Source organism: Electrona antarctica (assembly GCF_951216825.1).
Source record: "Electrona antarctica genome assembly, chromosome: 2".
In the NCBI taxonomy this organism is placed as follows: Eukaryota; Metazoa; Chordata; class Actinopteri; order Myctophiformes; family Myctophidae; genus Electrona; species Electrona antarctica.
This window is the reverse complement of record NC_136807.1, coordinates 45,647,301-45,661,690: the sequence shown is the minus strand read 5'-3', so window position 1 is coordinate 45,661,690 and position 14,390 is coordinate 45,647,301. Positions and strand designations below refer to the sequence as shown.

At 43.3% G+C, this 14,390-nt stretch overlaps 1 protein-coding gene across 2 annotated transcripts in view; it reads right to left on the bottom strand.

Moving 5' to 3' along the window:
• Window positions 1-14,390, bottom strand: part of b4galt3 (UDP-Gal:betaGlcNAc beta 1,4- galactosyltransferase, polypeptide 3) — a 64,216-nt gene that overhangs the window by 36,517 nt on the left and 13,309 nt on the right. The window contains exons 8-9 of one of the 2 annotated variants that reach the window (XR_013791342.1): window positions 13,649-13,895; window positions 13,254-13,301 (exon numbers count right to left, since the gene is read on the bottom strand). Coding sequence is in view for 1 of the 2 variants with exons in the window: in XM_079517567.1 (XP_079373693.1) it covers window positions 13,134-13,301; window positions 13,649-13,895 (415 nt within the window). In the remaining variant the exon portion in view is untranslated. Of the gene's footprint in view, window positions 1-11,540; window positions 13,302-13,648; window positions 13,896-14,390 lie in introns of those variants that run through there. The other variant, XM_079517567.1, reaches the window with a different exon arrangement.

Below are 14,390 nucleotides of genomic sequence, written 5' to 3'. Positions count from 1 at the left end.
ATAGGAATAAAGGGACACAGAGAGACACATACAGAGATCTGACATCATTCTGATGTCGGGCATAAAAGGGACACATTGTTGTATAATATCTGGGCGGAGCATTCATTTTCAACTTGCATCATTCCAAGTAGGCCAGTGCCCAACGGGCACTGCCATAGAGGCCCCACGGGCACCTCTCTAGTATGACTCCATTCATTGTCAATGGCGTTTGTTAGGACAAAGATCTACACTATAGCTGAATATAGGAGGGGCTAGCGTTCCTCAAAAATCAGACCCGTCTGAACTGAGCAGTGCAACTACACCTTTATTGTTATAGTGTGTGAGTGTGAGTGTGTGTGTGTGTGTGTGTGTGTGTGTGTGTGAGTGAGTGAGTGAGTGAGTGTGTGTGTGTGTGTGTGTGTGTGTGTGTGTGTGTGTGTGAATCAGGAGGTTCATACGGTCATTTGGACACATATATAGGGATGGACAGATGGACAGACAGACACACATAGCTGTTAGTTGGAGAGGTTAGGCACCGCTCAAAAATCCTAGTGAAAAAAAAGAATATAACATAATCGTAATATCCCCTCGCACTGAATATTTTTAGATGGGGTACCTTCCTTTTTCCTCCTCTACGCCAGATCTGTCAAAAAATAGCAGATCCGCAAGCTCATAATGTAAATAGAGTAGATTTTCTAGTTTGGCAGAATCTTTGCCCACTCTGACATGTCGACGCTATATGGTTCATGTGGTTACTTTCTTCCAAAACAATACAGAAAGATTCTTTGGTAAATGGTTCCCAACCTTCTCTGGTTCAGGGTCCACTGAAAAATGGTATAAGGGTCCGTGGTCCCGTTAATGGCATAAGTGTGAGAGAAAGAAAGATCAAGCAGACAAGGAGTCTGCTTGATCTTTCTGTTTTCTTTTTCTTTTCTGATGTTGCAAGAAAGATGTATTTTGGCGTTGCACTGCGGCGATATGGGCATAAGGCAAGGGGCCAGTGAGGCTTTCCAACGTTGAAGCTCTGGGCACTAGTGGTAAGAGGAGGGACTGCAGGCGTACCCGTGGAAGTATGACGAGGAAACCCCCGTGCAGCTGGGCACCAAATGTTGGTGCCCAAATCGAAAAAAGGCGGAAGTAGACGCTTCAAAACGCCACTGAGCAACTTCCACTGACATGAATAGCGGGGGGGGAGGAGCTTCGCACCAGATCAGTCTCTATCCTTTTATATACTCTATGGCATAAGGGCTACGCTTGCATGCGGGCCCTTTGTCTAAGACAAATTTCTTCCTCGGGAGACAAATAATAAAGAACCTTGAACCTTGAAGGAGTCCTTGTCTCTGAACACTGGGGACAGAGTCTGGGAGATAGGAGATAGGAGCAGTAATTCCTCCGAGTCTAGTGACCATTACAATGCCCCGACAATGTTAAAGAAAATGTTTCTATGTAGACTAACTGTATATGGACAGCCGGAATCAGTTGGGATTTCTTTTTTATGTGTTGTCATAATTAAACTTGATGTTGCTATGGTACACCCACACTTTTTTTTAAACTTGAGAGCCAATTTCCAAATCTACCCACCAAAAAAGATATTATCCCATTGCTGAAAATACTTAAAAATGTACCTTTGGAATAGCAGCGCTGGCAAGACAAACGCAATTGGAATGTGAAATAGAGGGCCTACAATACTCTTGAAAACAAAGTATTGCATTGTGGGTTTGAGCTGACAGGCCCTTTTGGATATAAATCAATCAAGTCACCTTAATTCAAGTGGCAAAGCGCAAAATAGTTGTTATAAATTATACTATTAGACTATGCTTCACGATATCATGTTGACAACAGAACAAATTCTGTTTCTGTAAAAACAAAAGCATGTTGTCCAAAATGGGGATTGCACATTAGTCCCGACGTCCCGTTGGTCCGAGTACGACGTGTCTGGTTAAGACTCACCCCGTGGCCCGAGACTTAACGACTTCCCCTGTCAGCGTGCGGTTATGGCTAGGGTTAGGGTGTGGGATCGGGCTAATGAGCGGTGAGTGCCACGCTACCGTCGAAAATGTCAAAATTCTGTTGACAGCACTTGCATTAGACTTATGTCGTCTGTCGGGTGGAAAACCTCATTATATCCAAACTGTTACATTTCCAGCATTCAAATTCAAAAATAGCAAAAGTAGTAGATCTACAAGCTAAAAAAAAAAAAGGTTTTGAGATTGTGGATCCTCTACTTTTGATGCTTTTGTGTGACGCAGTATGATCAAATTAATTTAAGAAAAACTCTGCTCGACAACAACGATATATACTATTTATCCCCAACATTTAATGTCATAAATCCTATATAAAACCAGCCTATTTATTAAATGTAGAACAATATCCAAGTAAGCACATGGATCGCTCGCTATTTGACTAATCTTTTACACCTACCGGAAAGTCAGTCTCAAAATGTCCTGACTCTCCGAATAGTTCAGGCAGCCTATCCCGAACCGGAGGATGTTCCGAAATCGGAAGCAGTACAGTATATGTGTTGGCCTTAACTAAATACATTTACTCAGTACAAGTACAGTGTTGAGAATCTCTCGTTTACACTTCATTCAAAATAGCAGATCTACAAGACAAGCTCACATTTTTGAACACTTTTGGAAAAAAGAAAAACGTGTGAAATGGAAGATTCTGCATAATAACTACTTTTACGTCTATATCTTACCTTCGTACTTTTACTCAAGTGCAGGGCTTTTACTTGTAACAGAGTATTTCTACTTAAAGTAAAACAAAATTAAATCAAGAGTACTTTTTCCACCCTTGGGTGTTTTATGCAAAATGTGAATCTTCCCAGAGAACAGGGTCAGGATGTGATTGGCTGAGGAAGCCGGTGAATGACTGCGACGAGCCAATTAGCATTCAGGACACACAACCGCATGTTTCATTCACTCCTTGGGAGCTTATACTTGGCTGGTGCTATACCATATTTCACCACTTGAGGGCACTGACGTAGAATTTTAAATATTGTACCTGCTGCATTTCCATCTAAAACAGGATTATGTCATCATGACTGAGGCACAATGTATGACGTAAGGCAGTGGTGTTCAACCAGTAGCCCTGCAGGCACCACTAGTGGTCTTTAAGGGGGTTCCATGTGGTCCCCAGCTAAATGATGAAGAGTTGGTAACCAAATGGACCCTTATAGATCTTTAACTTAGAGTTAACTCTAAGAGTTAAAGTATTTAAACACCTGCATTACTTAATTTACAAGAAGTCTACACAATTACTGAATGCAACAGAATTGTTATTTTGATCGTTTCCCTGTTATCTCCTCTGCTATAGTACCAACATCAATACACCATGAATTGTGGACAAAAATGTGGACAAAATCGTATCCAACGATAACAAAATATTCAACGTTTTGGGTCTGAGAGGCTAAGTGTCTTCAAATGATGGTCCGTGGCCCAAAGTCCAAATAAATAATGGACATTGATATGAAAAGGATTTAAAACCACTGACCTAAGGAATATGGATATGTCTGGCAGAAACCTCATATTCTCCAGTTTTGCATTTTTGTATGTATTTTCCATCAATTAATGCACCTGGCTTCTTCATACTACATTGACACAAAAGTAGAAAAAGAAAGAAAAAGAAAAATGATCTCCAAGCTCAATTGGTTTCGAATCACGAAGCATTTTGAGCTTGGCCATATTAGATTTTTATTATTATTATTATTTATTATTTGAATCATGTACAGTTGGAGGCCATCGATTGTCCTTTTCTTTTTGCTGAGTTTTGCGTGATCTGCGCAAAAGGACAGTTAACCCATTTTGGGCGGGAACCCCTTTTGGTGTTTTAAACAGTTATAATTTAGCTATTGAAAAATAGCAGATCTACAAGCTCATAGCGCGCCACCGAGTGGCGCGCTACGAGCTTGTAGGTCTGCTATTTTTGAAATTTTGAGGTCAGGCCTAAATGGGTCAAATGATAAGGGACAATATCGGTGGCACCCAACGGTTTTGGACATATGAGGTTTCCACACCAGAGTCCAGACAGTGACGATAATGGCCCAGGATACAACCATCCATTCTACAGTGTGATGGAGAAGCAGGAACATTTAAATATGCACCACAAAAATCACCACAAAAACAACTCGTTTAACTCTAGAATCATCAAATAAATCAATAAATACAATTACATTCAAATGACTTAGCATGTAATACGTTACTTGCTAGTATAATCCATAAACTCTTTAAAACACATGATCCCACCACCACATAAAATTAACATTACAATGTTTTTTTGTTATAAAATCAACTATTTCACCAATCAAATAGCAGCAGCGAATTCCGTGGCCTATAGTATGAGTTCAGATCCCTCCCTAGTCCCTACAGAAATCGTCCACCTGTTTAACCCCAATAAACGTTCCCTTCCGTAAAAAATATTTGCTCTGAAATGTAACATTATGATGGGGTGAACGCAATACATTCCACATTGGTACCATTGATATGTGAAAGATTACCTGCAGTGACCTCCAGTGGTGGGGAAAGTAAACTACAGTAAGTACATTTAATCAAGTGTTCTTAAAGGACAACTTTAGTTTTTTTCAACCAAGGTTCATGTTTTAGGTTGTTATTAGAGGAAGTAAAAGATGAGTGTTAGTTTTCATTTGCTGCTTTCTTTCATTTTAGCGAGGGGCATTCGAACATGGAGTTAAATATGTATTATTTTTTTTACAAAATATTATGGTGATTTCTTTATTATTATTTACTATAGTCCTAATAGACCCCAAGAAATTACATCTGGCCACAAAACATCACAGGATACTACTGGGGGGGAAGCACTGTGTCAGTTTGTCACATTCAGTAGATCCTGTGATCTTTTGTGGCCAGATGTAATTTCCTGTGGTCTAGTAGGACTATAGTAAAATTATCAAAAAATAAATCTTTTACTTTCTATAATAACAACCTAAAACATTAACCTTGGTTGAAAAAAAACTAAGGTTGTCCTTTAAGTATGACTACTTACTAGTAGTAGTAATATTTTGAGGTACTTCTTAGGCACTACTGTAGATGATTGAATTGATGTTTCAATACTTAGTAGCATACGTCTTACTCCTCTACTGTGCATCTCAGAAGCAAATATTGTACTACTATTGTACAATTTTTTGAAAACTTTAGTTACAAAGTCAGTTTGTATATTTTGATCATTATTACAGAACATGCAATGACCAATTAAGGCATATTTTATACATAAGTTCTATTTGAAGACACCCGATCCACAAGCTCACAGATCTGTTCATAATAGAAAAGGTACATTAATAATATATATTTTGATGCCAAATACTTTTGTACTTTGAGTACAGGATTTTTGCTACTTTTACCTAAGAACAATTACATGTACCACCACTGGGGACCTCCATGTGCATCAGTCATATCAACATATCGAGATTGTTCTTTCTATCTACACATATTTATGAATGTCCTTATACAAAACTACACATATTTATCCATATGCATGTCCTTATACAAAACTACACATATTTATCCATATGCATGTCCTTATACAAAACTACACATATCTATCCATATGCATGTCCTTATACAAAACTACACATTTATCCATATGCATGTTGTCCTTATATAAAAGCATTCCAAAATATTATGAATATTAAGTCTCACAAGGCTGCTTGCTTCCTGCCTGCGTGCATGTTTTCCTTCATTGGCAGATGAGTTCAGTAGGGCCAGAGTAATGTAGTAAGAGAGTGGTGACACGCTTTGATCTCGCCGCAAAGCCGGTGCCTATGGGCGATAGTTCCAAACATTGCTCCTATGGCTGGAACTATTCCATTGAGATAGAATGAGCGCTTCCGCATTCCATTGTTACAATGAGAGTCAACGGGAGTGTCATTACTCTCTTTTATACTCTGAGTAGGGCTGCATATAGAGGCTATGCACGTGACATCATCATACCCGGAAGTTATGCGGGAACGCCTCCTGAGTGGCAAAAACACTACTTTCTGGCCTTTACAGCCCATACGTCCAAACAGAAAAGTCCTATCTGACTGTATTAATTTATTAAACAACGTTAAAGGGGAATTTCTCCCTAAACCTTTTTTTACAAAAGTAAGTTGATAATTATGTATATTGACAAAAAAATAAATACAAATAAAAATAAAGATATAGGGGAGCTGGGGCTGGAGCTGCTGCTGGGGGGGTCTAACACCAGCTCACGTAGACCAGGAAGAGTGCAGTGTCAACAATGCATGGAGTGTTGCTGTCACATCATCTAGAACAGATGTGAACAAAAAACAACTGCGCGATTGAATAGGAGTTCTAGTGTTACACCCCTCCAGCCCCAGCTTCATCTCCAGCTGCAGCTTCAGCTCCCCTATATCTTTATTTATTTTTTAATATTTTTCTTTGGTCAATATACATAATTATCAACTTACTTTTGTAAAAAAAGGTTTAAGGAGAAATTCCCCTTTAAACTCACCAACACTAAAGCTGTATGAAAAGCTTGAATTATCCTCTTTCTATCTGCAAAGTCTTTTCATAAGAATCCACCATAGACATCTTATGAGCTACTTTCTGTCAAGAAATTCTGTGAAGGTGATTCTTTTTCAGAGTTCTGAACACAAGGTCCTGCTGCCTCTATACATGTCCTGTGACATGTAGAGGCATGTGGTGCACAGGACTGTAGAGACATGTGGTACACAGGACTGTAGAGACATGTGGTACACAGGACTGTAGAGACATGTGGTGCACAGGACTGTAGAGACATGTGGTACACAGGACTGTAGAGACATGTGGTACACAGGACTGTAGAGACATGTGGTACACAGGACTGTAGAGACATGTGGTACACAGGACTGTAGAGACATGTGGTACACAGGACTGTGGAGACATGTGGTACACAGGACTGTAGAGACATGTGGTACACAGGACTGTGGAGACATGTGGTACACAGGACTGTAGAGACATGTGGTACACAGGACTGTAGAGACATGTGGTGCACAGGACTGTAGAGACATGTGGTGCACAGGACTGTAGAGACATGTGGTACACAGGACTGTAGAGACATGTGGTACACAGGACTGTAGAGACATGTGGTACACAGGACTGTAGAGACATGTGGTACACAGGACTGTAGAGACATGTGGTGCACAGGACTGTAGAGACATGTGGTACACAGGACTGTAGAGACATGTGGTACACAGGACTGTAGAGACATGTGGTGCACAGGACTGTAGAGACATGTGGTACACAGGACTGTAGAGACATGTGGTACACAGGACTGTAGAGACATGTGGTACACAGGACTGTAGAGACATGTGGTACACAGGACTGTGGAGACATGTGGTACACAGGACTGTAGAGACATGTGGTACACAGGACTGTGGAGACATGTGGTGCACAGGACTGTGGAGACATGTGGTACACAGGACTGTAGAGACATGTGGTACACAGGACTGTGGAGACATGTGGTACACAGGACTGTAGAGACATGTGGTACACAGGACTGTGGAGACATGTGGTACACAGGACTGTAGAGACATGTGGTACACAGGACTGTAGAGACATGTGGTACACAGGACTGTGGAGACATGTGGTACACAGGACTGTAGAGACATGTGGTACACAGGACTGTGGAGACATGTGGTACACAGGACTGTAGAGACATGTGGTACACAGGACTGTGGAGACATGTGGTACACAGGACTGTAGAGACATGTGGTACACAGGACTGTGGAGACATGTGGTACACAGGACTGTGGAGACATGTGGTACACAGGACTGTAGAGACATGTGGTACACAGGACTGTGGAGACATGTGGTACACAGGACTGTAGAGACATGTGGTACACAGGACTGTGGAGACATGTGGTACACAGGACTGTAGAGACATGTGGTACACAGGACTGTGGAGTGATTTACAACGAGCGTTTCCAAACCCCAATGCTCCAATGCTGCTCAATGTTTTGCCACTCAGCGTAGATGTCCCGGTGGAAAAGTGATGCATGTGCCTAGCCTACTCTGAGTACTCTCCATTACTTTTTAAATCAACTGAGAAGCGTATATGAATCGTCACGCGAAAATAGCAATAATAGATAGCCATTCTACACGCTCACAACGCGTCATATCTCCATTCTTGTCATTTATGAAAATCGATTCAAATCAATAGAATTGACTAGTTCAACGAACTGTTGCACCCTTAAAGAGTTTTAATTTGGACTAATGAAGGAGAAGACGCGTCACAGTGAGGCGAACTTTTGTGAGAAATAATGGGCCCTGCGGTTCAACAGCTGCATTAGGTTACAGCCATACACAGTGTGTTATCGTAAAATCATAACCAGCAAAACACAATCATACAAATAAATTGTCTGCGACATTATCTTTCGGAAAACTCAAGTCACCAGTAATAATAGCAGAAACACACCTAATGAATGAAACGAGTGTATATTCAAACTATAGACAACTGAACATACTGTATTATCATGCCAAGTCCATGGTATCAGAGATAGGCGTAAAGATAAATCATGACACACACACACACACACACAGTCACACACACACACACACACACACACACACACACACACACACACACACACACACACACACACAGTATACTTGCGAGATTTTAACGGCACAGAAATATGCTAGAAATATGCTGTGTTCACACTGGCGACAAAGCTACAGTCCACCAATAATTTTCAACGGAAGCCAAGCGACATGAAGATTCAAAGCTACAGGCCACCATTCATTTTCAATGGAAGCCAAACGACAAAGCTACAGTCTACCATTCATTTTCAATAGAGGCCAAGTGACAAAGCTACAGGCCACCATTCATTTCCAATGGAAGCCAAGCGACAAAGCTACAGTCTACCATTCATTTTCAATGGAAGCCAAGCGACAAAGCTACAGTCTACCATTCATTTTCAATAGAGGCCAAGCGACAAAGCTACAGTCTACCATTCATTTTCAATGGAAGCCAAGCGACAAAGCTACAGTCTACCATTCATTTTCAATGGAAGCCAAGTTGAGATGGCTTCAACTGCAGCTACGCTACAAAACCAGGGTACATTTTTGCAACAGACATACAAAATTAGTAGACAAAGTGAGTAGACAAACACAAATAGCTAGCCCTAAATTACCATTACAGGTCTGTAACTCTGAGAGTGTACATAGATAGAATAGAACCTGTACGGAGTGTTTCTTGAAAATAAAACGTTTCAGAATCGCTGTTCATACATATTCTAAAGAAACCTGGAGAATTGACATTGAGTAATTGGATCTCATGATCAAAATAAGAACATTATATATAGGGTGTAAAAACAAGTCTTGCCACTCACGTTTTCTCTTCACACATACCCAGGACCTGAATGGAAACAAGACCGTAACCGTAAGCACTTTTTTTCCCTCTGTGATATCCTTTTAGAGTAAACTAAGTGTTTGAATGTACTCTGTACTGTTTAAATGTCTGCCTAATAAAGTATGCAATCAAACAACTCCTACCTTTTATATCACCAGGCTTTATATGTTTTCTCGCTCGTAGGACGCACGCTTGACGTCTAACGTGATCGACACTTCCAACGGCGACTCGGCGATTACGGACGGTGCCGTCGCGTCGTAGCTTTCGTAGCTGCCAGTGTGAATGCAGCATAAAACCTGAGTTAATCTCAGGCAATAGCCGATCTACAAGCACACGATACACACGACGCAAACAAAGCAATGCATTGTGAGCTTGCAGATCGGCCATTTTCTCCGTGAAACACCGGCCTGATACTTAGTACAAATCAAGCATGGCCATGTACATACAATCTCAAGCAGATAAACCTATGTTCTAAAATGCCTAATCCTAACCTTAACCTGAATATTTGACTAATTAAAACCTAAATCTCCCCAAATGTCCCCAAAACCCAAAAACAACCATGTCTCGTGTGAGTGACAATTATTGTCCTCACTACCGTATGTCGATTTCTCAATTTCTACTACTACTTGTGGGGAGATTTGGCTCTCCTAAGTACAGTAATACAAGTGTATGGGCGCGCACACGCACGCACACACGCACGCACACACGCACGCACATGCACACACACAGTTTTTTTGGAAACAGTTCAGTTATCATATGGTTTGATTGTCCAGAAATGAAAAGTGTGAGAGAGAGAAGGAGAGAGAGAGAGAGGGGGAGGGGGGCATAGGACAGGAATGAAAGGACCGGTTCACACGAAACCGGTAAACAAAATAAAATAAATCACGTCTATAGAAATATAAACTCTCCGATACATATGGAGTTGGTCGACGCTGATCAATGGATGAGGCAGCAGTCCACGAGGACAAATCATTTTCCTCATCGATGAGGCAGCAGTCCACGAGGACAAATCATTTTCCTCATCGATGAGGCAGCAGTCCACGAGGACCAATCATTTTCCTTCGTTCCAATGTGGGATCAGCTTTGGTTTCTCTTTCTTCCAACGTAAAAAAAGGTGCAGTAAGTGATTTATTTTTTCTTTCTTAGAATACATGTTACATCGCTCTATAGCAGTGGTTCTCAACCAGTGGTCCGGGGACCACCAGTGGTCCTTGAGGGGGTTCCAGGTGGTCCCCAGCTAAATTATGGAGTTGGTAATGGTAACCAAATGGACCCTTGTTAGACCTTTTGAGAGTGTAAAATGAAACCATATGGACGCTTACGGGCCAATTTGGTTTAATTTTAGGCTCTCAAGAGTTAAAAAATATTGTAAATAATGGACCTTGATATGAAAAGTGTTGAAAAAAACCACTGCTCTCGGAGAGAGAATACAGACAGGATAAACAAGTGAAATCGTTATTAAATGCGCAAACATTATAATCACAACAATGGGTATACTCTCTCCTGAAATTGCCAACCCACCAGAAACAAATCTGGAGAGATGGTGAGATGCCCGTTACTGAACAAATACTCTATACGTAGGGTTACTATCGGAGTAGAGCTTTTAACTTCTTAAGTTAAAAGCCACCCCCCCCCCCCCCCCTGCCCCCAAAAAAACGTTTCTTTTAACCACAAATATCACTTACACAACCTTTACGTAACTGCCATGAGAGACCAAGCAAAACTAATCCCAGATCTGCACCTAAAAAGCAACCGTCGCAGTCTACAAAACAAACAATAGAGAGAAAAGGCACAGGGATGGCACCCCACAGGGATGACACCCCACAGGGATGACACCCCACAGGGATGACACCCCACAGGGATGGCACCCCACAGGGATGACCTCCCACAGGGATGACCTCCCACAGGGATGACACCCCACAGGATGACACCCCACAGGATGACACCCCACAGGATGGCACCCCACAGGATGGCACCCCACAGGATGACACCCCACAGGATGACACCCCACAGGGATGACACCCCACAGGGATGACACCCCACAGGATGACACCCCACAGGATGACACCCCACCCCACAGGATGACACCCCACAGGGATGACACCCCACAGGATGGCACCCCACAGGGATGACACCCCACAGGGATGACACCCCACAGGATGACACCCCACAGGATGACACCCCACAGGGATGACACCCCACAGGATGACACCCCACAGGGATGACACCCCACAGGGATGACACCCCACAGGGATGGCACCCCACAGGGATGGCCCACCGCACCGTGCGGTGGGCCGGCAGCAGCATTAGTTTCTGAGAGCGGATCGGGGCTGAATCTGAATCCTGCACATCTGCGTTGGCTGAGGGTAGCGGAGGGCTGGTAGCCAATTGGTTGCTTACGCCGTAGTCCGTGGCGTCGCCAGATCCCAGATGGTCAGAGATCTCCGTCCACCGACACGCCAGGGAAATCTACATTCATCGAATGGGCTTCTTGTGACAGCAGAGTAAGAAAAGCTCCAACAAACCTACTGCTTTGAAATGCAATCCTCTTACCATCCCATATGAAGCGGTATGCCCGAGAGTCTTTGCATTGGATGCAGTTGTTGTTTCCCCCCCCCATCCTCAAAACATTTCCACCCGGTCCATTTAAAAGTCACCAGAGGTTAGGCCTGTCACAATTATTACATAATCGCCTAATCGTAATTATTTGAGATAATCGTCAATCTTTTCCGTGTTGAAAAGAATTCCATACATTTAAAAAAAAAATCTAAAATGTAATTGGAAAATGTTTTGGAAAGAAAAAAATATAAAAAAAGGATTAAGTGTGTCAGTGATTTCTTGTGTATATGTGTGTGCGTGTGTGTGTGTGTGTGTGTGTGTGTGTGTTCCAATGTTCAATGCAAAACAACAAAACAAAACTAGCAATTATTTGTGTTAAATTTGTAACTGTGACATCCCTAACAGATCGGTAAGTGGAGATCTCTGATCGCCTGGCCCACGTACGCCAGACTACTTAACGCCTTGACTTGACGTCTGGAAAACAGCACAGATGCACGTACTGCAACGTACTTGACCCCGTCGAGTTTCTTTTTTTTACCCCAGTTTGTTTCGGAGCGGTGCGCGGATAATGACCAGTCTGTGTCACCGTCTGTCCGTCCGTCCGTCCGTCCGTCCGTCCTTCCTTTCTCCCGGTCCAAATACAGCGATGATAAAGAGGGATGAATCCTTGTCACCAGAACGACGCATAACAGTGCATTCAGTGGATCACCACCAGAGGCTCCAGAGAGAAGTCATATCGGCAGGTGTTCGTGTGGATGGATGTGTTCTTTGCGGGCTAAAAGTGGGGCCTCCTCTTTGACCGTTTGTCCTTAGCCTACATGAAGCTTTTATTATGGAACTGCTCTAAGTTAGCAAGCAGCAGGAACCCACTATACCGTCGGTACTACAACGTGAGGTCCAAATGGAACCTTTACGGGTCTGTTAACTCTTGAGAGCGTACGAAAAATGGTTCCATACGGTTCCACACTTGTACACTCTCAGAGTTAAATTAGCACTGAGGATTTTACAGTGCACTTTGAGGTCCCATAGACGAAAAGAACAAAAGATATCAAATGGGGGTCCGTGCAGTGGCCTCATAAATATCAACCCCGGCGGGCCTGGAAATGAAAGAAGAAAAAGCTCGAGATTCCCTTCAGATTCCTTTCAGATCTGATGAACGGAGAGAAAAAGCCACTAGTTGCACCGGGACGGGGTGCGAAGCTCGTTCATCTTTCTGGTTTTTTTTAACGTCGTCTCTCTCGTTCCTACTTGACCACGCCCGGTTTCTCCAGTGCCGCCGTCTGATTGGATCTCCTGGGCGTGGCAGGAGGATGTTGGAGGACGTTATTTTCGGGGGCGACCGGCGAACCGTTGACCATACTCACATTAGCCGCCACGGACACCTTGTTCTCTCGCGTCTCCTTAGCTCTGACCTGGACAGGGGACGATAAGGACAATTACACGTCACGATTATTGTGGCAGAGATAATTGTGATTTGCAATATTATAATAATCAAATAATCAAAATATGCTTAAAAACTTAAAATGCCACTTTTGCTTAAGCACTTGAACCCCGGCATCCCTATTCTGGGAGGAACGTTCGCCCGATTCGTTTGTAATGAGGGCATACCAGATGCACTCTTTACAGGTCTGTTTGATCAAGTACAGTGGGTTTAAATGGGACTGAATTTGCAGCTCAACAGAAGTCAATTCCCCCTAGTGTATGACAGAGGAATCACGATAAACGACAATAACGATTATAGTCCCATCTCTACTCTGACCGTGTCTCCCGCCGTCCTCTTCCCAGAGCTGCTGCTGCTGTGTTTGGGGGCAGGGGGGTCAGGGGACGGGGCTTTGTTGTGGAGCGGTGGGTGGTGCAGCTTCCTCTGGGGCAGGTGGGGGTCGTCTCCGATGTCCACCGTCAGGTTGGTGTAAAGCGGCTGCAGCTCCTTGGACAGCAGTTCGTACGTCAGCGAGCTGAAGCCGTCCGAGCGCCAGTTGAGACGCGTCCGCTTCAGGAGGTCGAACCTGATGGACACGTGGAACGGAGGGAGGGGTGTTATTGTACGTTTAACACCCATCAAGGAGGGGGGTCCGTACGCTTTTACGACCAGTCATTGGTCCGACATATGGAAAACGACCGGATTAAGGTTGGCGAACATGCGTTAAAGGGTTGCCGACCGGATTAAAGTTGGCGAACAGGCGTTAAGGTTGGCGAACATGCGCTGCTCCGTGCTTGCGGTTATGGTTTGAGGTAGGCTGTCGTTGTCGGACCAATGACTGATCGGAACTTAACTTAGTACTGCACCCTCAAGGAGGACCTGAGGACCTCGATTCTACACTCTTCTCTACATCGGGTGCATATCTTTGGTCCGACGTCCGACACCCTAAACAAAACCATAACCTAACCGCAACCGCACGCGGAAGCCATGGGTGAGTCTTAACCGGCCATGTATGTCAGACTATTTGTACGTCAGACTAACTAAACAGTTTGTGAGTGAGTGAGTGAGTGAGTGAGTGAGT